General features: G+C 51.6%; 1 protein-coding gene across 7 annotated transcripts in view; it reads right to left on the reverse strand.

Moving 5' to 3' along the window:
• NFATC2 (nuclear factor of activated T cells 2) overlaps nt 1–25,104 on the reverse strand; it is a 158,389-nt gene extending 133,285 nt beyond the window's left edge. For 2 of the 7 annotated variants that reach the window (XM_070589465.1, XM_070589469.1), the window contains exon 1: nt 24,785–25,094. In XM_070589465.1, coding sequence (XP_070445566.1) covers nt 24,785–24,854 — 70 coding nt within the window. In that variant the 5' untranslated portion in view covers nt 24,855–25,094. Of the gene's footprint in view, nt 1–8,843; nt 9,199–24,784 lie in introns of those variants that run through there. The other 5 variants (XM_070589468.1, XM_070589463.1, XM_070589467.1 and 2 more) reach the window with 4 other exon arrangements.
• Nucleotides 25,105–25,724: the final 620 nt, after the last annotated feature.

Raw genomic sequence — 25,724 nt, forward strand, 5'->3', positions numbered from 1 at the left:
GCTCCTCCACGCTTGCCCTACCATGCCTGCCACAGAACAGGATTTGGGCAGCTTCCTCACCAAAAGGAGAAGGAAAGATCTGGTCGGAAGAATTAACCAGAAATAGACTTCAGATAACCCACCCTCAGAAACAGGGCTCCCCATGGCTAAACCCATCTGTCTGTCAAAGGCCCCCACAAGGGGACATGGGTTGGGGCACAGTCAGCTTCCCTTTTCACGTCCTCTAACCGAATTAGCAGACCCCTCACCCTCACGCCAGCACCTCAAAGGGCTGCGCCCTTCTCGAGGCCCACAAGCCGGGGCAGCCTTTAAAGCTGATGCCCACCTGGGGCTGGCCCCGTGGCCGAGTGGTTAAGTTCGCGCGCTCCGCTGCAAGCGGCCCAGTGTTTCGTCAGTTCGAATCCTGGGCGCGGACATGGCACTGCTCGTCGGACCACACTGAGGCAGCGTCCCGCATACCACAACTAGAAGGACCCACAACGAAGAATATACAACTATGTACTGGGGGGCTTTGGGGAGAAAAAGGAAAAAAAAAAAAAAAAAGCTGATGCCCACCTTCCTTTCAGCCAAGTTGAAATCCAAGTGGAAACTTCGCCTTGAAGACAGTGGGGCCCGTGTAACCCTCGGCTGGGGGCAGAGATTTAGAATGAATACCTTACTGACTGACGGGTTCTTTATTTACACTTTTCCCCAGGAGTTTCATTTCGGTGCCACGTTCCCGGGGGCGGGCACACTTAATCAACGTCCCCTGCCAACCCCGGTCATTAATGACATTCCTCCTTTCTCCATGGCAACAGAGGTGATGTCACCTGCTGTGGATTTCAGACCTGCAGCCCACCTTCCTAGGATCACAGAGGTAAGCAGCCGCTTTCTGTAGTCTTTACAATAACCTTTGCAGGCGCTTCAGACTAAAAGGTTTTTTTCTCTTCGTTTCACATTCCTCCTTTCTCAGGCATGCTCAAGCAGGTCTGTTTTGATAAGAACCTTTATAAACCCTGAGCTCTGCAGCCACTTTCTTCCCTTCAGAAAGCTCACCTGGGCATGGCTCAATTAAAATTCCCATGGGGAGGGCTAGCTTTTAGAAATGCATGTTATTAATCAAAACAAGCCCAGCTGAGAAAATGCTCTTTCCCCAAACCTCAGATTAGGAGGAAGGGAGGGTCCCACACGACAATTCAGGAAAAGCAGTCTCTGCTTGTAGCTTACAATCTGTCTTTGATGTATTTCTTTTGCAGGGAAATAAAGCATTAAAAGTCCGAGGCACGGGGCTTTAGATGTAAATGCAAGTTTACAGGAAATACGGTGGACAGAGGAACATGTTAAAAGACACCACAAGGATGCAGCTGGCAAAATCCAGAATGTGAAGGCTCGCACAGGAAAAATGACCGTGTTTCTTCGACAAATAAGTGGCAAGCACACAGACTGACCAGGGCTTTCACAGAATAAAGAGAGGTAATGGCCGTGTCAACCAAATACAATGGGAGGATCTTCTCTGGATCTTGGTTCAAACAAATAACTGTAAAAGGACACTTGGGAGACAAGCAGAGAATCTGGACACTGGAGATTTGAAATTAAGTAATGATTGGGGGTTTGTTTAGGTTTGATCATGGTATTTGATTTTTCTCAAGAAAATAAGAGTCCTTATCTTTGGGAGCTATATATAATCTATTTATTAATAAAATATTATGCCATCTGGAACTCGAATCAAAGTAATCAGGGGTGGGGATGTCGAGACGATGCTGGGGGAAGGATGACACAAGACTGGCCTTATGTTGATAACTGGTGAAGCTGGGTGATGGGAACGTGGGAGTTAATTATACCATTATGTCTACATTTCCATATTTTGGAAAAAGTTCACGATAAAAGTTCAGGAGAAAGACAAAGGCAGTTCCTCTTGCTTTGGGGGAAGATTGTTGGGCTCTGCTCCGGGTGAGGAAGCAGACAGCCGCAGCCCCGTCCCAGGAGGAGCCCCAGCGCCTTGCCTTCCCCTCTGAGCTCAGTTTGGGAGCGATCAGCAAAAACCGAACCTCACACCAGCCCAGGGACGCCAAGTTTGGCCAGAGCTCTGTGGAGGCCGCAGCTATTTCCGGTGCTGGGGAGGGAGGGAGGAGGAAGTCCCTTTGTGGGGGAAGCCACAGGGCATCCATCACACTGCACTTTCCACGGCTACTCCTTCCTGGCCCTGGTTCAGGGGGTCCCATGGGGCTGGGACAGGACACTTGGGGAGGCCCCACGTTCCCAAGAGAGGCAGCCACAGGGGAGCCTCCCAGCCCTGGAGATTGCACAACCGAGAAAGCTTCTGCAGCCAGCCACGCTCTGGGGCTGAGGCAGCGGCCAGATGGGTTTTTAAAGTCAGAACGGAACGTGTGTAAGTTAGATAACTTGCCACAGCGCCGACTGCAGCCCAACAGCTGGTGGCTCCTTTCCAAGGACCAGACTCTTCAGTCCTGGCCCATCTTCTCTTAAGGCTCAGGATTCATCAAAGGCCAAAGCAAAGACCCTCTCCTCTAAGGAGCTAATGCTCTCCAGAAGTCAGGAGAGCCAGATTTCTGAGAGCCCACCGCCACAGCCACCGCCACTGCCACCCAACATTCACACACAGCGGCTGCTTGCACTCTAGACACAGTGCCTCCTGGAAACCTCACATCAGCCTGAGCAGGTGAGCACTGGCATCCCCATCTCCACGCACCGACGAGAAAACACAAGCCCAGAGAATAAAATCACGTGCCCTTAGGCAACCCACGTGTAAAGAATTATGCAACTTTTCATCCATTTATTTGGCTATTATTTATTGTGTGCCTGCTGGTGCCTGGTACCTTTGTTTGGCTCTGGTCACACAGGTAGGAGGCCACTGGTCAGAATTTCAAGCCATGACTCTCTGATTTCAGACCTGGCGCTCTCTCACTGCCGAGCCAATGGCCTCCAGAGCTGGAGGAACGTGTGCCCCAGGAGGCACGCACGACAATCCACTGCGATGTAGGAGGAAATATAAAAAGAGCAGAACTCCCATTTATGTCCTGTCCTTTTCTATTTTTTATTCTTGCTGCATGTTTATTACGAGTATCATCCCATTTGGATGGTAGTAAACACACAATTGATAATCACATAAATATCAAATATAAGGGATGAATGCCCCCCACGCTACCACACCCGGGACCCATCAACGCTGGGCTCAGCAGCTCCATCTGGGGTCCTGCTGCTCTGGCTGGCGATATTCTGGCTGTAAGTTGTGGCACTGGAGGCGGGGCCTCGGGACCCCAGCTGCCTGGGCTCAAAGCCCGCCCTGCAAGGCTCTCGGCAGAGTTAACTGACCCCTGAAGAGCCTGACTTCGTGGGGCCGGGGTGCAGCTGGAAGATTCTTACGTGCATCCACGACTGAAAACTACCGGCTACAGACGCTGAATCAAAATTCATTCAACCCCATCACCTCAGAGGGCTGCAGATCCTTGGGAGCCAAGCCAAACAACACCACTTTCGGGTTTTAAGAGCCTTCCCCTCGATCAAAGCCTAAGGCCACCAAAGACCAGGGGGCCTTTACGCTGGGATGACATGTTCAATAGCGAGGAATAATTAAGGCATCTTTCTCCTTATTTTCTTGGCCTCCCCGACAAGGCCACCGCTCAGTTCCAGCCCTCATTTCACCCTTCCAGCTGCACCTGGAGACACTATTTGTGCAAAGCCGGCTTATTAAGGCCTGTCCTTAACTCGACACAGACGGCAGTGTCTCTGAATGTCACATGTGTTCAGTGAACCTGCTTGCTTAGGGTAGAACTCTATTTTTAGTAAGCACCAAAAAAAAAAAACCCCATGATACTATACCCCAGCACCTCGTTTGTCCCCTATTTGTTAACCAGGCTGTGTCCCATATTGGCCTGGGGATCAGGCAGGGGCAGGACCACATCGAATTCATCTCTATACCCCCACAGAGCCTGGCACAAAACCAGCATTCAGGGAGCGTTTGCTGAAAGAATGAGACTTTAATGGACCCTATGAATGGGTTAGAGCAGGTGTTCCTGAGCTGAAGTGCAGGTGGCATTAGGGAATGGCCACAGCAGGGTCTGAGACTCCACCTGAAAAACGGTATAAAAGGCACGTGGGGGCCCTGGGGGGTGCATGACGGGATGGGGAGTGAGTGGGTGGATACACACATGCAGTGTGCTCATGCGTGCACATGTGCTCCTGTAGTGTGTGTCCGTATGGGATCTGTGGCTTTCATCAGCTTTTCAAAGGGCTGTGACCCCAAAAGTTTAAGGATCACCAGAACAGACTCTACAAGCAATGACTAGGAGCCTGTTTCCCTTTCTCAAAGTTCAGAGTTGGCGCCACATGCGTGAGCTTCCGAGGAGCTGAAGGAGGAATGTGCCAACCCTCCTGCAGAGACCAGAAGTGCACATCCCAACACGTCAGTCCCCAACACAGCCCAGAGGAGATCGGGCACCTCCAGAGGTGACCAGGGATTCCCAGTTCCCACCCACCTCTCCCAATGTATTACAAGTTGGGAGAAGTAAAAATTCATTGAAGTCACAAGCCTGCACAAAGGCATTAAACTTCTGAACCGCCTGCTGGCAGCCAGCACCCCTCTACCCTCCAAGGTGGGGTCGGTAACCCTGGTCAGGATGCCCACAGCCTGCCCTCACTCCTTCTGTTACTGTGGACTCAGCTTCTCTCTCACTAGAAGAAAATTAGAGTCTACTTTGCATGCTATAAGCAAATAAATTTGAATATCTAGACAGATAAAATGGATAATTTCTTAGAAAGATATAGTTTACAAAAACTGACTCCAGGAGAAATAGAAAGTGTACACAGACGGATTCCCATGGACACAATAGAGAAAGCCATCAAGAACAAACCCATAAAAAGGCACCAGGTCCAGATGGCTTCACAGGGGAACTTTATCACAACTTTAGAAACCAGATAGTCCCAACAACACGTAAACTGTTCCGGAACATAGAAAAGGAAAGAAACCTAACCCTAACAGCACACAAAAGGGATGCGAGAGACAAATAGCACTCATGACACTGCTAAAAGAAATCCTAAATAAAATTGTCAAACAGATGCCACCATAAGAAAACAATACACAGTGACCAAGTGGGGTCTATACCGTGTATGCTTCAATACTAGGGAACCCGTTAACATGAGTCAACATATTAATAGATCTAAGAGGAATAAAATCCTATTTTCCCAGAGATGCTAAAAAGTCTATGATGTAACTCAACTCCCATTTCTAATCAAAACTCTCAAGAAAACAGGAATGGATGGATACCGCCTTAACATAATTAGATACGTACATGCCAATCCTAAAGGTAATACCAGAGGTGCTCCTGCTGGGGTCAGGAACGAGGCAAGGATGCCCACCATGCCCACGACTGTGTCACATGCTACTGGAGGTACCAGTCAATGCCATCAGACAAGAGAAAGCAGAGGCACAGTTAGAGGCCCCGAGTTAGCGAGGGCAGGGGCTGAGTCTTATTTCCTATTATATCCAGGATCTAACACAACAGGCGCTCGATAGTTAGCTGGATGAGTAAATGAATAATGGCTCACACTCATGGAGCACCTCTATTAACAAGATCAAGAGGTTAATAGAACGCCGGTAATGAATCACACCCTGTGTTAATTGATTTAAATGGATTATCCCATTCAAGGCAAGCAGTCCTCTGGGGTTAAGTTCTTTTTTTTTTTTTTTTTTGAGGAAGATTAGCCCTGAGCTAACTGCTGCCAATCCTCCTCTTTTTGCTGAGGAAGACTGGCCTTGAGCTAACATCTGTGCCCATCTTCCTCTACTTTATATGTGGGACGCCTACCACAGCATGGCTTGCCAAGCGGTGCCACGTCTGCACCCAGGATCTGAACCAGCGAACCCAGGGCCGCCAAAGTGGAATGTGTGCACTTAACCGCTGAGCCACCGGGCCGGCCCCTGAGGTTAAGTTCTATTATTTGAGCCATTTGACAGAGGAACAAACAGAGGTCCAGAGAGGTTACATAACCTGCCCAAGGTCACTCTGTCGGTACACGTTTTAAATTCTGACCTCACCATGGTGCCAGGCACCTAACAAACATCACATGTGTCTCTCATGACATGAGGGGACGAGGGACCCTCACACAGCAGTTAGAATGCAGGCTCTGAAGCAGGGCTGTCAGCTTCACATTTCAGCTCTGCCATTTACCAGCTCTGCTTTCTTGGGAAAAATCCTTCACCTCTCTGTGCCTAAGCGGCCTCCTCTGTAGAACAAGTGCCCACTGCTAGGGTTAGAGGGGTAGCACACAAGCTAAGCAATGTCTGCTACATGCTGAAGCTCCACAAAACGAGCATCTGACTTCCCCCAAAGCCCCTAACTACTGTCCCCAAGTTCTGACAAAGGCTGTCCCGTCGGCAGTCCTTTTCCTTCCTCGCTTTTTACCAAGCTCATGCCCAGAGCCAAGGAGAATGCCTCACAAGCACCATCAACAGCCTGTCACCTGGGACAAAGCCCAACAGCAAGATCAGGGCTGGTGTCGACCGCTGGGGAGTTCCACCACGCGGACGCAGAGAGAAGGGACCACTAGTAGCATCTGGGTAAGCCAGAGCCAGGCCCACATCTGGAACAGCTCGCTTTAGCCGCTCAGGGCTCATGATGTCCCCTCTCTTCCTGAGCCGTGACATTTCTGTGCTGCCGACTTCCCAGCAAAGAGTCATTATTTGGCAGATTCCAGAGCACAGCTCTTCAGGGTGGCTGCACATGGTCACGTCTTTCCAAGGAGCACAGTTTAGAAAGAGGTGACCTCGCGGTGAGAACCCTGACCAGCACCACCTCCGCCAGGTGCTCACGTCAACATCCACAGTGAAAAGTCCTGTTCACGGGATGTACCCTTGACACGATGAGACGGAAATGGCCACTTGACCTCTGTGCTCTTCCTCGCCAAAAACCCACAGCCCCATCTATCCACGAGAAAAACATCGAAAGACCCTAATTGAGGGACATCCGACAATGTACCTACCAGCGCTCCTCAAAACTACCAGGGTCATAAAAAACGAAGACAGCCTGAATCGTAAGAAAGCATGGACTTCAGTTCACAATAATGTATCAATACGGGTTCATTCATTATAACGAACGTACCACACTACTGTAAGATGTTATAATATGGGGAACTGGGCGCGGGTATATGGGAAATCTGTATTGTCTCTACAACTTTTCTGTAAATCTAAAACTGTTGCAAAAAATAAAGTTTATTTAAAAAAAAAGAAGAAAAAAACAGATTCCCGGGCTTTCACTGTGGTCCTTTAGACACTCATCTGGTAGCCACCAAGCACCACATGCCAAGAAAAACTATAAAAAGCACCTCCCATCAGATTTGGCTTGGAAACTATTTCCCCGGAAATCTCCCCCCTGCGGAAAAAAAAAAAGTGAGCTGACTGTGACTCTGGGAGGGGTGCATTCGTTCTCCGCAAAACATGACTTTAATCTGAACGAACAGAAAGACCACTGATGCTAGATGGACCGTTTGCAGATTCTTAATTGCATCTTTTCAAAGCAAAGGATGGCCTCCAGATTGCAACTCGAGAAGCCTGGTGTCTTTGGCTGGCTAATTATTTCCATCTCCAGCCAAAGTACAGAATAATGACTAATTACCATCTTCCCTTTGTATGCAAGTGGACCGGGTCCCCAAAGTCAAGACAAGGCCCTCACCGAGGGCGGCCAGAGAAGACGTAGACCGAAGGAAAGTTAGAACGTCTCATTCACCTGCCTAACACAGCATCTCTGGCAATGGGCGAGCCCCCGGGGGATCTGAGCATCTGTGAAAAGGCCTCCTACGCAGACCAGCGAGCACAGCCCCTTCCTGCCCTGCGACGCAGCCAAGCCCCAGTGCATCTGGAAGTTACCACCAGGCCTGTCCCTGGGGCCTCAGCAAGCATTGGCTAGGCTGGGCTGTCAAAATCAGGAAGCCTGGTTGGGTTTTTTGTTTTTTTTCCAAGACAGCCTGCTAACCAGAAAAATACAGTGAGGTTGAGTGTATGACCTCCTCCTCCTCCTCCTTGTGACGTTACACACGTGAAGGGACAGCCCAGTCTGGGGAAGTCCCAGGTCCCCAGCCCCCAGGGGCAGAGGGCGCTTGAAGGCACAGGCTGACAGGTCATTTACGCGGGAACAGCCCGCTTCTTTCTGAGTCCACCCCCAGTTGCTGCTCCCCAACCCCTCACATCCATTAGGACTGCCGGGTACCAGATCACCTAAGAAAGCTCAGACGGATCCATTTGGTGTGCTTTTGCACACGCAGCAGCAGAACCCAGGGAGGAAATGGGCCGGCCTCCTAACGGTGAAATCAAACCACGCTCCAGCGTGAGAGGCAGACAACCTCTTCCTTAGTTTCAACACCAAGTCCCCAACAAACGCAGCCACACGCAGTGGTGCCCAGGGGAGGAGGACCGGCTTCCTGCCACGATAATGAGGTTCAGAGCAACCTCTTTTTGCACCAGCCCCGTCCCCACTGAACTCCCTTCTTTGGCCTCCTCATCTCCTCCCTCCAAAGTCACATCAATCACTTCCGTTGCCCTCTGACGACCCAGCAGCAGTCAAGAGGCCAGCTGAGCCCCCGCACCTTCGGCTTTGCTCCCGGCGACCCTCAGGGAGAAGTCACACGTAACTGGAAACTGACGCCCCATGGGGCAAGAGTGAGCTACCGCCCCCTAAGGGTGGCAGCAGTCCCTGACGCCTTATGCCTCCCTCTCACCTGGGGAGAGGCATCCCCCGCCAGGCCCCCCAGGAAGCGCGACCTCTGCAGCAAAGAGGCGCCCCGCGCCCACTCCCCAGGCCCAAGCCCCAGCCCAGGCTCGGGGGCCAGGCCCGGGGGGACCCTCCACCGACCTTCAATGGGATTCAAATAGACATAATCGAAGAGCATGGAGAAGTCGAACTCGTCTTGGGGGCTGCCCCCGGGCTCGTGGCCTGGGGCGTCCCCGCCGTCGGGCTCGGGCTGCGGCTCCGGGGCGTCCATGGCGCGCAGAGCGGCGGGAGGGCTGCGGGGCCGGGGGCGAGGGCGGGCTCGGCTTTCTCCGGGCCCCTCGCCGGGGGCGGCCACGGCGGCAGGGAGCGGGGCGGAGAGGTGGGTCGAGCGGCGGGGTCACCGTCCTCGTGGGGACGCACGCCGGGTCCGGGGATGGCGCGCCTGGCGCAGCGGGTCCTGGACGCGCCCGGGGAGCTGAGCGGCGGCGGCTGCGGCGGCGCGAGCTTCCTGCTCCGGGAGGCACCTGTTGCAGCGCGGGGAGGGGAGGCGGGGACAGGGCGGCCAGGCCGGCGGGGGCGGGGCCGCCACCCGGGGACCTGGGGGAGGGCGGGCGGCCGGGGCTGGCCGGCGCCCGGGAGGAAAGAGGCCGCCCGCCGGCCCTGGCCGCACTGGCCGGCCACCGCGCTTAGCAACCGGCCGGGGCCACCGCCAGGCGCTGCCTGCCACCCTCCCCACCGTGAGCGCTGTCGCCCCGCGGGACCCAGGATCTAGACAGGACAGCTGCTGCCACTGGGAGTTTTGCCCTGCGTGGCTGCTGATGCCAGCCTTTCCTGCTTTGTCTCTAAGGGGAGAGGGGGCGCACCCACTCCCTTCTATGGCAGACCTGTGTCTGCAGGTGCCTCTCTGTGCCCACAGCTGTGGCATTTTTGTCACCTACAGTTCAGTCACCTGCCTATGCCTGGACTCAGTTTCCCAGGACCTGGGAAGGAATCACAGATACTCTGAAAGCACAAGTCCCACCCTGACATCTAAACTCCTTGGCCACCCATCCTGTCACCTGCCAGGTGCTGGGGACCCAGCGTGAACCAGACACTTCTGCCCTGGGAGCTCAGACCCTGGGCCGGGGGAAGCATGAAGCAGATAAGGGAACAAAGATCATCCCTGGAGGGTGTCAGGAGAGAACTCTCCGCAGGCAGGGGGTAAGGGCTGGGGGCTGGGGAAGCTCCAGTCCCCTCCACGGTCAGGTAGGGCCTCTCTGGGAAGCTGACATTTGGAGGAATCTGATTGGTGTGAGGGAAGACTATTCGGGCAGTGGGAACCAGAAGACAGCAAAAGCCAGAGGGAGCTCAGTGTGCCGGAGGCAGAGCAAGGCGAGCAGGTCAGGTGGAGCGGCTGGCAGGCAACAAGCACACCTGGATGCTTGTTAAAAACACAGATTCCCAGGCCCCTCGCTGACGCTTCTGATTCCACAGATCTGGAGTAGAGGCCCAGCAAGGTGTACTCTTAAGCCAGCAGCCAACGTGCATGTTACGAACAGGTACATTTGGAGAACACCACCTAAGAACCCAGTACTGCCGCCCACACTCCCAGATGTCTTGGACCAAGTTAGCTGAAGTCAGAAAACAGACTCACAGAGGGAGGAAAGGAGATGAGAACAGTGATCTTCAACCCTTCCAGCCCCTCAGAACCACCTGGGACGCATTTTTAAATGCCTATGCCCAGGCTTCAATCTCACCTTCAGTCCAAACCACTGGACCAGAACATCCAAAGCTATTTTTTTTAACGACCTCAGATCATCTAAAATGCAGCCAGTGTTGAGAAGCACCGGGTCAGAAGAGTAGGTGGGAGCGGCACAGCTTGACTCAGTGGGGACTGGCCCGAATCCTTCCCCATGTGCCGGAAGTACGGAGAAGGTACACTCCTCAGGGGCAGCCATCTCAGCTCCATTCAGGGATTTGTGCAAAGCTATCAATCATCATTCATTCCACAAATATTTACTGAGCGCCTGCCAGGTACCTGGCACTGCTACAGATCTTGGGGATGCAGCCATCAACAGGACATGGTCTCTACTCTCATCGTGCTTATATCCTGAAAGCAAAGAGGCACAGCATGAGAAGGGTTTTCCAAATTGCACTTCGACCAGAGGTTCTTAACCCAGGCTATGCATTAGACTCACCTAGAGCTGGTAAAAACTTCAAGGGGCTGGGCCCCACTGGAGACCAGTCATAATCAGAATGATTGAGGGTGGGGCCTGGGCGTCAGTATTTTGCAGAAGCCCCCTCGATGCTTCCAATGTCTAGCCAAGATTGAGAACCACTGATTTCTACTCAAGCTCCATTCTAGGGTCCTGGGCCTGGCTCAGGACTCACCAACTTTCAGAGCCTTGGGAAGCACTTTCTGGTTGTTGGAGCATACAGGAATCCTCTTCTTTGTTTCCTAACCTTAAGCACAGCTATAGGGGTATATCCAATAAGCATCTTAGGGGATGGCTGGCAAATTTTGATGAAAGAGGGGAGATGACCCAGGCTAGGACACATATAGCCAAGTGTCTAGAAGGAGATGGGCGCTCTTGGGTTCTTATGACGGGACCCCAAGTCCAGACCCTGACATTTGGTGAGGGATAAACAAAGGAACCAGCCTGCCCTGGTGCTGTAGAAAAGGAGAAAGGCTGGCGTCACCCTCACACGTCCTTTCGCATCCCCCCACCCATAATGATTAAATGCCTCTAATCTAGTGGACATCTGTTGATTTTTCCTACCCGGAATCTTTCCCTGGTTCTTCTGATAACAGCACCCCAGTGTGTTCCTTTGGAAAACTGCCCTTGATACAATCTTAGCAGAATTATCAACCCAGTTGTTCCCCCCTCTCCTGGCAATGAAGTGAACAAATGACCCAGGCTTGGCCAATCAGAGAATTTTATCTCCACTAGCCTATGAGATCCCCTAAGGCAGGGGTCATGATTGCCTCATCCACAGCTTTATGTACAGTGGACATGTGGATATATGGATGGATAAATGGATGGATGGATGGATGGATGGATGGATGGATGGATGAGTGGAAGTTTAGATGGATGGATAGACAGATAAATGGTTGGATGGATGGAGAGAAGGATGCAAGAGGGGATATTTGGATGGATGGATGGGAGAGTGGATGTTTTGATGGATGGATGGATGGATGGATGAAGAGTGGATGTTTGGGTAGATGGATAGATAGATAAATGGTTGGATGGATGGATAGATGGATGCAAAAGGGGATATTTGGGTGGATGGATGAAGAGTAGATGTTTGGATGGATGAATGGTGGATGAATGGATGGATAAAAGAATTTGACTCTCTTTACGTATATAAGATCCTTACATTTTTCTTTAAGGGCCCTCCTCCCTCGGGCTTACTCTAGCTGCCCAATTGTTAGGGCAAGAACATAATTCTTAGCCCCAACTGACATCCTCTTGAGATATCCAATAATAAGATAAGATAATCAAGGGAAGATCACTTTACAACTGAGCAAGTGCTACAAAAACTTCAGCCTTAGGAAGAATAGTTGAGGAAATTCTAAATAAGATTCTAACCACCTAAGTTGTTGTTCCTCTGAACAGTGGGTGTATTTTTAAAGCTTCTAGGATTTGGAATCTGCACCAAAGCAATCAGGCTCTTAAAGGGAAGGGGTTCTCACTTGGCCCTGACCCGTAACAGGGTTTCGGCTGGAACAGTGGGAAGTGAGAGGGTTTTCTTCTCTAAGGGCCACCATGAAGGGTGGAGGTGTGCTTGGCGGGGGTGGGGGAGGCATATTTTCATTTCCAAAATAAATAATTTGCGCTCCTAGGAGCAAGGGCTAGGAGCAGAATGCATGACCTTTACGCATTCAGAGGCCGCCCGGGGGGGGGGGGGGGGTGGTGAGGGGTGGATGCAGGCCTGCATGGTGCAGCTCTGTCAACCTTCTCTCTGTCCTGCAGCCGACCTCCTCGTGGAGGCCTGGGCCTTTCTGTTTTTCTCCAGCCTCTCCAACAAAGTGCAATGGGAAGCTAGAGAAGCCACTGAGAGTTTGAGACTTCTAGCACACCTCGGTGCCATCTGACCCTGGCCCAGAAATTCAGCTCGCTTCAACAAGCATTTACCCCAGTGCATAATTACCAACTGAGATACAGGCCGTAAAAGCAAAGGGGAAGAGGCTACAGAGCTCGTGTCAAGGGAACCTGACGTAGATAGGGAATTCAGAGAAGCCCTCACTGGGAAGGTGATGTCTAAGCTGAGACCAGAAGGTTGAGTAGAAGTTAGCCAGGAAATAGCGAGAAAAAGAGCTAACAACTAGATGGGAATGTATGTGCAAAGGCCCTGTGGCAGTAGGAAGTGTAAAGTATTGGAGGAACTGAAGGAAGACTGGAGTAGCAGGTGCTCGGGAATGGACAAGAAGATGGTGTGAGGTAAGGCTGGGGGTAAGTGGGGCCTGGGAGACCATGGGAAGAATTTTGGATCTAGGAGCAACAGGAAACAACTGAAGAGTATCAGGCAGTGCGTGACAAGATCATATTTGAGTTTTTAAACAATTGCTGTGGGTTCTGTGTGGAGAAGAAACTGCAGGGGGCAAGGGTTGAAGCAAGAAGACCAATCAGGAGGTTCTGGCAGTGAACCAGGCAAGAGATAACAGGGCTACGGTGATGGTAGTGGAGATGGAAAAAAATGGAAGCATATGAAAGATCCATACTCTCACCCTTCGGGCCATCCTTGAGCTCTCTCTTTTTCTCTTCTAGCTACCTCTTAAAACACAGAATAACTTGGCTCAACTTGAGTACAAATATCTGAGAAACACTGACCCCTGGGCCTCCTTAACCCCCCGGGTGGCTCTGAGCCCTGAGGCCCCTTCAAGTTGGCCCTGGAGGGACCCATCACCCACAGCTCTGCCCTCCTTTCCCCCTTCTGGTATAAAGCTCGTTTTCATCTGCAGCTTGGACCTCTCCCCTGAAATCTGGGTTCGTATAACCCCCCATCCACCCAACGTCTCCCTCATCTGGGTGTCCAGCAGGCATCTCAGAGTGAACAAGTCCAAACCACGCCCTGTCATCCTCCCAATGGCTCGTCTCCCAGTCTTCCCAGCTCGGATACGCAGCCATCACAGTCACAGTTCTCCGACCGCAAGCCAAGGAGGAGTCCTGATTCCTCTGCTCGTCCCCTGGCCCCATGCAAACCCTCAGCAAGTCCAGGCAGCTCCATCTTCAAGATGCAACCCCAATTCAATCATTTCTCACCAACTTCACGCCCTTCCTCCCACCCCAGTGATCCCGGCCCGCATCATCTCTCACCTGGAGGACCATAGTTCCTCCTTCCTCGTGGCACCACGCCCACTTTTGCCCTTACACAAAGCAGCCAGAGGGGTCCTTTCAAAATATACATCTCTTAAGGCCTCCTGTGACTTCCCATTAAGTTTAGAATTAAATACAAACACCTTGCCCTACAAGGCCCTAGATAGGTTGCTTCCACTCCAGCTTTCTTTCGATATCATCTCCTGCCATTCTCCTCTTCTCTCACTCCCTTCTGCCACCCTAATCATCCACCTGTTCCTTGAAAATGCCAAGCACAACCCAACCTCAGGGCCTTTGCACCTACTGTTCCCACTGATATTTGCCTGGCCACTCCTTCGCTTTGTTCATGCCTCAGCTCACACATCACCTCCTCAGAGAGCCCTTCCATGACCATCCCAATAAAAACAGCATCCCCTGGCATTCTCTGTCCTTGCACCCTGCTTTCTGTTCTTCATAGCCCTTACCTCTGTGGTATATTCTATTCATCTCTATATTTGTTCATCTGTTTCTTGCCTGTTCCCCTCACTTGCATGTGAGCCCCACAGGGGCAAGGACATTTGTCTGCCTTGTTCACTGGTGTATCTACGGTTGTCAGAGTTAGCAAATAAAAATACAGGACAGCCAGTTAAACTTGAACTTCGGAAAAAACAGTGAATGCTTTTTTAGTACAAAGATGTCCTAAATATTGCATGGGACATATTTAAACTAAAGAATTATTCATTGTTTGTCTGAAATTTGAAGTTAACTGGGCATCCTGTATTTTTATCTGGCATCGCTGGCTGTATCCCCACGTCCTAGAATAAACCTAGCACATGGTAGACACTCACTAAAAGAGAGCGAGGAACGACAGGACCGCGCCCACAGAGTGCCCGCCCCAGACATCCATCAGCACGTCAGGTCGCATGGAGAGGACCTGAGTCCCTGTCTCCTCGGTTTAATGGGACTCGTCAGGGACATCCGGAAAGTCAGTGTTTTGCACAATTGGCAGCCCAACCTCTAGCGTGGTTATAATACCTGTAATCATTTTTATATAAACAACATTTCTTCTGACTCAGTGGCTTCAGGGAAATTCTGCCTGTACATGGTTTTTTTTTAAGGAAGAGAAAAAAAAGACTGTTCTAGAAAATATATCCTGGTACAGAAGATATGTTCTTGGGACCATTCTAACAAGACTGGTGGACGTGAACCCAATCACACCCCCTTCCAAGCTGACCTCCTGAGGGTCAGTGGCACCCATAGGCATGAAAACACAGATGTTGCCCAAGGTTGGGGTGACCTTGTGGTACAAGAAAGAACACCACAGAATCAGGAGGCCCTGGATGCAATCTGAGGTCTTCTTCTAACTCACTCTGATCTTTAAGCAAATCAACGGGTCTCTCTGTACCTCAGTTTCTCCATCTGTAAAATGGGGAGAGTGAATTGGCTAATACCTGAGTCCCCATTCCAGCTCTAATATTCAGGATTCTTAGACGCTCCCCTGAGTGGCAGCCAGGGCCATCTTTCTGGGGGTACGACCTGTGCAGTCACACAGGGCCCTGCGCTCAGAAGGACCCTGCATCTGTTTGAATGCTCTGCTGTCACTGTCTTAAAATTCTTAGTAATCTTGGAACAAGGGGCTGCACATTTTCATTTTGCACCCGGCCCTGCACGTGATGTGGGCAGTCCTGATGGCAGCACACAACGAAGGTCAGAAATTCTCATCACCAGCCCCACAGCTGGACGACCCCCATTGTCATACAACACTGACTATAAAATAGAGGCACTGAAACGGTTTTAAGTCTAATCCGAAAAGCAGGAACATCCTTTACCAGATTCCAGAAACAATCGCCCTTCAATTTAAGCACATCCTGGGATTCTCACCCTCGATGTGACAATTTATAGATTATTATAATATTATAATTTATACGTGGACACATTTGACTCCCGAAGGCTGGAACTCAAGTGAGGCACAGGGAGCAAAATTCAAGAGGGCACCAACAAACTCAGTAATAAATAAATTATATTTTCATGAAATGTCTTTAAAAATCAAAATGAATGCAAAAAAAAATCCATGGTGAGCAAACTCTTACAATCCTCATAAAGACTAGATCAGAGCCCGAAGCCAAAGGAAAAATGAGTAATACTGATCCTGTCTTTAGTTAAAATTTTTATTTTTATCTTTGGTTCATCATGGACTTTTTGGGTTCATTTTGATTTTTAAAATACTACATTAACATATTATTCATCTTGATTACTGATTTTTGGGCGCCCTTACATTTTGCCTCCCCCCAAAGCCATTTTCAGGAACGAGCTCCTATGAATTGGGGGAACAACAAGGCAGTTTCAAACATAACTTTCACTCCAATCTACCATCTACATCATCTTTCAAAGCCTGAACAGGACTTCTCTGCTGTGAGAAGATGATTCTCCAAGACGAGATTGTGGCAAAAGGCAGTTCGTTGAAATCAGCCGCCCCGTGGGCAGGCATCGACCGTGAACCTTCTAGGAGAACCAGTTCTACCAAACTGGTTTCAGCTGACTCCAAATCAAGATGTGGGGTGTAAGAAGACGCCCGTGTGACAGCAGCAGAAGTCCCAGGTTTGCAGTGGCTCTAAACATATTATGTTTGGCCTGCCTAGTAATTTCTTTTAAATCTGAACCAACATTTTTTAATTGGAAAATGTCATCTAAATATCCAGATTTCCAATATCTCCTAAAAAATGGGAGGATCTGGCCACAGTGGCTCCATATTCCCAGAGGGACCAGTCAGCTGGGGCTGCGTGGAGGCCAGCCCCTTCGGAGGACTCTGTTGCTCTCAGGTCCCCACAGCCCCCACCCAGCTGCCCGCGTCGTCCCCTGTGAGCACGTGGGCTGGGACCCTGGTCTCCAGGCTCCCGAGACCTTCCACCTGCTCCCCGCTCACCTACTTTGGCCTGCTTTGTTTCTCCACTTCTCTCCTGGCTTTGTAGCACATTCCTCTCTGATGGAACTGATATTTAACAGGGGAGCATGGTCAGCAAACTCTGCCTCCCCTTAAATGACTGTCCTTGCCTTTAATTAAGCAGGAGATGCCACCGCCCCTCTTTTCAGAGAAGTGTCATCGTCTACTGAATCAGAGCCTTGAGGGCGGCGGCAGAGGATTGTATGGTGAGAGGAGGGAGCGCGGCTTAGTCTTTGCCCAACCCCCCCCCAACTCTTTCTCAACCATCCACCTCTTCCCCTCTCGCCACTGTCACCCTTCTGTCACCCAGGCTGTGTTCCTTGACATCCACACCCCTCAGGTCGTGTTTCCCACCTCCATTCTCTCCCGTGCCGTAGTCTGAAGACTCCAACACCTGTGTCGATTCATAATCTTTGAAGTCAGGGGGTGATGAAGACAAGCAAGCTGACTTCAGGGACTTCAAAGCCACCGTCCATCAGTGGCCCCTTCAGCACAAGCACACCCCGGAGCACATCCCCCTAAAAAGCACATGCACCTGCCCCTGCCCTCTCTCTCTTTCATTCCTGTCAACACAATCACCAGCCTTCACCTAAACTTTTCCTTCCTTAGCACGTAAATGGCTTCACAGAGGATTGTGTCTACTTTACAAAAGAAAAAAAAAAAACCTGTAGCTGACTTTCAAATGCAAACGAGTGCATCTCATCCATCCTGGATTTTCTGCATGCCACCCAGCCGGTGCCTTGCGTCTAGATCCGCCACACACGCCTCTGGAGTCACTGAGTGACTGAAGCAGGTCTTCCAGAACCCACTGAAAAGTCCCCAGATTTGGTTAAAAAAAAAGGATTTATCCCTTCAGGAAGGACTCTTGAAGGCTATTAGGCTGAAGGAAAGTAATAACTTGAATTTAAAATAGTAAAATAATAGCAAAAGTGGCAGCTAACATGCACTGACCACTTTACATATGCCGAGAGCATCACAGCCACGATCTTTGAACCCCGAGCACCGCCCCCATGGGTGAGGATTAGTATGACCCCCACTTTTCAGCTAAAGAAACGAAGGCATGGAGTAGGCTGTGATGTGACTTTTACAGTCACACGTGCCACCACGGCAATGGTCCCGTCCCACACGGTCTGATGCTCATTACTGAGTCACGCCGTGCCTGGGCTATTAGCTAAGGGTGGATTTGCTAAGGGACGTTTTTTGGACCAAGATGAAACACTGAAAAAAGTCTTATGACTCCCAGTGATAGCAGAGGCTGAAGGAGGAGCTGGCGTGGGGAATCCAGGCTGCGCCGGGAGGAAGACACGTCTGAAGTGGCTCATACTATTCACAAAATTAATGGCCTCTCCCCTCAGGTGCCAAAGACAGGGACCATCCCTGCAGAACCCCAGGGCTCAAGGGAACACGGTTTGAGAATCACAAAGGAGAAGGCTCTGTGGACTGGGAGGTGCCACTTATCCCCACCTCCCTGCCCTGCACTGGTCCCAACCCCCACCATCTCCCACCCAGGCCACCATCGCAGCCTCCCATCTGCACTGGAGCATCCACTGTTACCTGGCTAGAGGCTGTTCTCCCCTTAATGGTCAATATGATCCTCTGAAAAGATTAATGAGGCCACACCCTTTGCTGCTTAAAACTTCCCCAGTGCCTCCCTATTATCCTAAGAATGAACTTCAAACTGCTCAGGAGATCCTCCCTGGCTCGCCTCCGTGATCTTGCCTCCTATCACACTTGTCCTGTACTTTCTGTTCCAGCCACACTGGTCTTCTTGCTGCTCATTGAGCCTCCCGGGCACCCGTCTATGCATCCAGCGTCCCCGGCAACCGTCTGCACATCCAGCATCCGGGACACCCGTCTCTCCTCCAGGCCTTTGCCCTCACTGCTCCTTCGGCCTGTGAGCTCCTCCCCCAGACAGTTCACAGGCAGACCCCGCGCCATTCAGAGGTCCATGGACAAGATCTCTCTTAGACAGGAAGGAGACCATCTGGCCTGAACGAGCAATCCCTACTGCTGTGGATCGAATTGTGTCTCTCCTCCAAAATTACATTCAAGTCCTAACCCCAGGTACCCGCGACTGTGACCTTATTTAGAAATAGGGTCTTTGCAGATGTCGTCAAGTTAAGACGAGGCCATGTTGGAGCTAAGGGCTCTGATCCAATGACTGGAGTCCTTATAAGAAGAGGAGAGAACACACAAACACACAGGGAAGCAGGCCGAGTGAAGACAGAGGCAGAGGAGGGAAGCGCCTACAAGCCAAGGATTGCAGGAGCCCCCAGAAGCTGGAAGAGACCAGGACGGCCCTAGGGAGGCCTAGAGTCCTCGGAGAGAGCCTGGCCTGCTGACACCTTGACTTCAGACTTTCAGTCTCAGAACTGTGAGAGAGTAGATTTCTGTTGTTTGAAAGCACCCGGTTTGTGGTAATTTGTGATGGCGGCCACAGGAAACTAACACGCCCACACACTACACACGCATGTACAGAGTCATTCGCAGCTCTACACTCCTCTTTTGGTCTCCAGCGTTCACCAGCACTTGCAATCATCTCGGGTGTGCCTTCCTGGGCCACCTGCCCCGTGTTTGCCTCGCGAAGACAGACTGTCCGTCTTGTTACCCTGTCCCCAGCATCTGGGATGGTAACTAGCACATAGTAGATGCTGCAAAAATGTTGACGAAAACAAAATAAGTGGTCCAGAGGGCTTCTAAGAGATGGGAATGAGCTGGGCCTTGAAGAAAGATGTGAAAAAGGGGAAGGAACCTCAGGTGGGAAGATGGGGAAAGACAAACAAGGGAGTGGAGCCAGTGTAGACCAGCTCCGAAAGGAGCGACTGTGCTGGGAAGGAAGCCCTGGAGGGTCAGGCCAGAGAAGCGCCCAGCTGGGCCCTGGCCACCGAGAGAGGCTTTGAAGAAACGGGGCCCTGTGCAGGTCCACGGTGCTGGAGAGAACCAGGAAGGGAGGGAATGGCTGCCAGAAGTTGCTGGGTGGCCCAGAAAGGCAAGGTGGAGGAGAGGAGACGCTCCCCGCCCCCCCCCCCGCCGCCACAACCGTGATGGTGGGCTGGCTCCTCTGGGGGCTGCAGCCCTCCTCTCCAGCTCCCTGTCCGGCTGGGAGTCCTGCTGCAGGAAGCAGGAGAGACAGAAGCGGGGACCCTTAAACACCGAGCTTTGGGCACTGGCAGGGTCTGGTTCTGCCCTTGAAAGGCCTTGACCACGCTCGGTCTTAGTTTTCTCCTCTCTAAAAGGGGCGTCATGATAAATACCAACCTCTCAGGTTATACTGGAGAACCCCCTGAGATACTATCTGTAAAGTGCATGGCCAAATCATATGTGTCCACTTAGGGAAGACAGACCACCTGATGGTTGGGACTATTCAGCCCAGCGGGGAGCAACACGGTGGAGTGGGTTTGAGTCCAAGCTCAGCGAGCTAGCCATGCGACCCTGGGGGCATGACTAGCCGTCGCTGTGCTAGAGGGCGGTAATAACTATCAGGGTGGCGTGAAGATTACCCAGGTGGCACCTGGCACTCCTTTAGGATGGTGCCTGGCACATAGGTGGCGCTCAGTGAGTGGTGGCTGCTGTCATCATCATCACTGTTGTGGTTCGTTTGTTGTTTACTGTTGTTATTGGGGGCGGGTTCATTCCAGACAACAGCATGGATGTGTGTGTCTGTCGGACGACCCAGGAGGAATCCTGCTTAGGTCACTAGCCCCAGATGGGAAAACATGGAAGTCAAAGGCCACTGTCATTGTCGAAAAGATGGCACGATACGTCAGAGTTTGTGTCTTAATGCTGTGACCTTAACAAGTCACTCCTATTGAGCATCATTCATTCATTCACACACTCAGTGGGCCATCCATTTAAGAAAAAATGTCCTGAGCACCTACCTAAGTGCCAGGCAGTGTCCTAGGCCCTGGGGCCACAGGGGTGAACAAGGCAGCTGTGGTTTCTGCTACCCGGAGCCCACATCTGGAGGAGGACACGGACAAAGCAGGACAGCTGCCCCCGTGTGGTCCACACAGGATGCGGCAGCATGGGAGGGGCAGCCGGTGAGCCCAGAGGAGGCCCCCAGGCCACAGCCAGAGAGTCTCCCATTTCTGTTCCAGCCAAGGGAACAGAAAGAGGAAGCTGCCTGGCTCCTTCCAGGTAAGGTGAGAAATCCTCGCTCATTTATGTAGTAAGTGTGAGCGATCCAACGGGAAAATGCACGAGAAAGCGCTCAGGAATTGTTGGGGGGTGGCGGTAAATGTTGAATTAATGAGTTATCCAATAATAATGACAACAATTACTTATTAAGTGGGTACTTTGAGGGTCACACTATTTATTAAAAGATTGAAACTCTCCATAGATTCGTAAATAACTGCTGTTGTCCCCTCCTCCGAGGGCCTCTGCTGCCCTGGGACCCTCCCCAGAATTCAGCAAATAAAGGGTTAAAGCCTGGCCCAGCAGGGCCCTCTCTTGGGACCCTGGTCCTGCTGTTATGGGTTGATACTCAGTTGTTAAAGATATTAACTATTACTCCAGATAACATTATTATCATTCTTTTACACATGGGGAAACTGAGGCACAGGAAAGTGAAGTTACTTGCACAAGGTCATGCAGCCAGCAAGTGGCCGATCCAGGACCGGAACCTCTCACTCAGATCTCAAGCTGTTGACTTCTTAGGTCTAGAAATGTCACCTGGGACCCATCGGAGACTCACAGAAATAGGAGCCCTGGCCCCTGTCCTCAGGGGGCTTACCACCCAACTAAGGAAAGTTTTTAATAAAGGTAGTTGGAGGAACACCTGTGAAAACAAGCGATTCTCTCTGAAGTTCTGGGAAGAGAAGGAAAAATAAGAGACTGGGGGGGCCTGCTGGAGGAGGGGCCCTCTGGCTGCCCGGGAGGGGCGTGGCCAGGAGGAGGGGCCCTGGAGGGTCTCCGCCAGTGTGCACAGAATGTGTGGCTTAAGAGCCCCCGCTGTCTGGGCACTTTTCCTCCTCTAGTGGGAAGGGAAACACTGTGCTTTCATTCCCCTGAGGCAAGACAAGACAAGGAGCCCTCCCTGATTCAGCCTACACTTGGGACAAACCAGCTGCTGCCTCAGTTTCCCCATCTTTAACAAGGATGCTCATACCTCCCACATCCCCCCCGACTTCTCTCTTACCCCCTCCAGGACACATCAAGGAACCACGTGGTGTTGGGAATAGAGCCCAGCACCAAGGTCTGGTCCACCTCAGTTTCCTTATCTGTCAAATGGTATAGAAAATTATGACCACGTTAGGGAGTCTCCGAGACAGCAGGGTATATGGTGAGAGGCTGGGTGCCACCACTTCCTGCTGGATAACAGTTCGCCAGTCGCTGCACCTCTCTGAGCCTCACTCCTTTCTGTCCTGAAGGAGACAATGCTTCTATATGCACCGTCATTCCTCCCTTTTGCAGATGAGTAAATCGAGGCTCCATAAGCCATGATCTTCGCCCAACCTGTGTCCCTGTGAAGCTCCAATATGTTAAAAAGTACCTCGAGAGGCCTAAAGTACTGCATCTCTTCAAAGAATTCTGGCCGTGAAACGCAGTTTCTATGTCCACATAAGTTACGTTTTGTGTCTTTAATATAACAGGATTTGCAGCTAATATTTACCAAGGGTCGACTATGACCATGACACTGTTTAGATGCTTTATGTGGGTTACCTCCCAGAATCTCACAACCGCCTTTAAGGGAGACCTTATTATTGGCCCATTTTACAGATGTGGAAACCTACGCACAGAGAGGTTAAGTCACTTGTCCAAGACCACACAGTTGCAATGTGGTCAAGCAGAAATTCTAATCCAAGTAGAAAGCAGAGAGTTTGGGTCTGGGAGTGAGCAGAGCTCACCCTGGGTTTGTTTATTCCTGAAATACTTTCCATCATCCCACTTCAGATAAAACTGAACACACCTCTTTCAGATCTTCAGATTTTCCCAGGGCCTCGACCCAATGCTGCACAGCAAGTTCAGGATTTTCTTACCATGCCAATATTTCTATTCGCTATTTAATGGCCCCACCCATCTGCAGGCACACTTCAGGTCTGTCCCTAGGACCACGGTGGTGTTGAGTTTAAAGGGGCATTTGGTTTTCCCTCGGGAGACCCCTATGCAGGGCACAGTGGAAGCATCTCCCGTGCCAGCTGTCTTTGGTGCCTGCAATTGCATTCCGTGTGCCCAGTCGCCTTGGCATGCCAAGTGTGGTTTGCCAGGAACAATGTGGTGCCCTGTCTCCCACATGTGCACACGCACACTGGCACGCACGTATTCACAATCCCTGTACACCCAAGCACGGGCTGGGGAGGGTTGGCGATGCACGTGCACACACAGAATACACAACTTCGAAACTGTGAGAGGAGCAAGTTCCTAAACCCTGGAGGAGCCCCAATAAAAGGGGACGCTTGTGTCAGACCACGGAGCAAAGCAGAAGCCGGATTCCTCTCCCAGCCTCTCTTTCTCTCTTCCCAAATAGAGCTAAACTTGGCATTAGCCTGTCCCCCGCCCCCATCATCACAACATCAAACACTCTGTTTCGGTCTGTATTACAGTAAAAACCGATTCGCGTCCTTAGTGTATCTGTCGCCTGTCCGAGAGCATGGCTTTTACAGATGATGAGATATTAGTAATGTTTTTGGCCACTATGTCATAGGCTTGACCACTGGCAGAAGACAGGATAAACTGGTCCCAGTTAAGACGTTCAAAGTGTTGGCAGGGTCTTGCTTTCAAAAGTGCAACTCAGCTAAAAATATGTGTCGCTGAGGTCCGCCGTGGTAAAGCACACCATTTACCTAACCCAAGGCATTTGGCCTCAGTCTGGTTTTCAAAAAAAAAAAAAAAGCCCCTCAGGTTTATTTACTGAAATTGTCATTTCTTCCCCCCCAGAACTTTAATCAGCCACGCAGAGCACAAAACCTACATTCAACTCTGATTTTATGACACGAGGCTAACTCCTCCTACGCATATTTATTTCACTTAACTCTTGCAGCCCTGCCCTCTGGGCAGCGCCCCCCTGCTATCCGCCGGGCTGGGCTCCGAAAAACACATCCCATTGCCCGGTTTCCACTTTTAAAGATGGATTCATTTGAGTACAGCCTAAACCCCTCCACAATCCCAACCAGATGGGATATTTTCATAGAATATTCGTATACGTTAAGCCCCTCCCGTAAGGTCTAAGTGGTATGATTCCATGGCTAGCTCCAAGAAGAGGGAAAAAGAGGCAGAAACACAGAAAGTAGAGTGTAATCAGATCGCCAAACAAACTGATGGTACATTGCACTTTAAAGGGGCAGCCGGGGGACTGCATCCATCAGGCACATCAAAAAAGGGGGGAAAAATTGTTTAAATGTCCCAGAGCATCTGCTGCTGTAACTGTTAAAAAGCAAAATCTTTATTACCATATTTACTACACGGTAAAAAATCAAGCCTGTTCTCCTACCAAAAAAAAAAGGTAAGTAATTATATAATAATAATAATAATATAATGATATAATGATAACACAGCTGAACGACATCTGCTGTCAAAAGCCGAGCGCGGAAATGGTTAAGCAGCCAGCGGTTAGTAGCGAGAAGCCCTCCCGCGTCCCACGGACGGGAAAATCCTCATGACGGATTCGGCTAGGGAATCCCGCCTCGGGACACTTCACGGCCCCCGTGCAAAGTCGTCCAAAGTCGGAGCCCCCATCTCCCCTCCTTGGCCAGGGCGAGGGCGCCTCTCCTCCTGGCCACGCTACCTGTGCGCCCTGGGAAACCGGAGTCCCCGGGCCTCCCCGCGCCCGCGGCCAGGAGCTGAAAGCGCTGCCCGGGAAAAGAGCAGAAGGGAAAGGCTGGGAGGCGGGAGGAGGAAGCGGCCGGAATAGAGGGCGAGTCCGTTACCTTGGTCCACAGACCCCATGATGCGGAGGGGATGGCAGTGCCCCAGTCGGAACGCAGCCTCTCTCTGCATCTGGAGGGGATGGGGCTTGGCGCGCGCTGGGAGAGGGTCTGTTTTTGTAGACCAGCAGCCAAGGGGGCGCCGTCCTCTCTAAAGCATGCTCGCGGGGCTGCCCTGGCCGAGGAGCCCGCGAGCGGCCCGGGAGCTGCGCGCCTCCCGCCTCCCGGCTCCCGGCTCCCGGCGCGGCGGAGTCGGCGCGGCTCGGCGCTCGGGCTTACTCGAGAGGGAACGCGACTTCCTTCCCCGCGCTCCGTGTTTATAGGCTTTCAATGCAGTAAAATAACGGGATTCCCTCACTGTTTCCTCCTGTTTATCCAGCGCCATGGAAACCACTGGATCCCGTCCATCTCCAAAACTAAGGGCTTTCCTGCAAACTTCACACTCAGGAATCCATGACGTCGCCTCCTCCGCGGCCAGCCAGCTCCGTGGCTCCCTCGGCCGCCAGCACAAGTCCCTGATTGTTCGGGAGGAAAGTCAGGGAGAGGGAGCCATGCGGGCGACGGCGGGGAGAAGGGGGTGGGGGCGTGCGACGTCCAAGTCGGCCTTGCAGGAGCTCCAGGCGGCTGTTTGCAAGCGCTGCCCCGGCCCGTGCAGCTTTCATAAATCATGCCCCAAAGCCCCAAGGCCCTCATTTTCCAAGCGGGTGCCCCTCAGAGAAAGCTGCCCGGCACTCAGACCCACACCCCAGGGGGTCGGGGCCCCTGGACGCTGCCCCAGGGGCCCTCCCCAGTCCCTCAGGGCCTCTGCTACCCAGATTTTTTGCATCCAGGGATGGTGAAGAGGAGGAAGAGGAGAAGGAGGGGCGGGGGGAGGAGGGGCGGGGGAGGAGGAGGGAAAAGAAATAAATAACGGTGCCTTGTGTCAACTCTCCAACTCCAAGAT

This window comes from Equus przewalskii, chromosome 21 (assembly GCF_037783145.1).
Source record: "Equus przewalskii isolate Varuska chromosome 21, EquPr2, whole genome shotgun sequence".
NCBI lineage: Eukaryota > Metazoa > Chordata > Mammalia > Perissodactyla > Equidae > Equus > Equus przewalskii.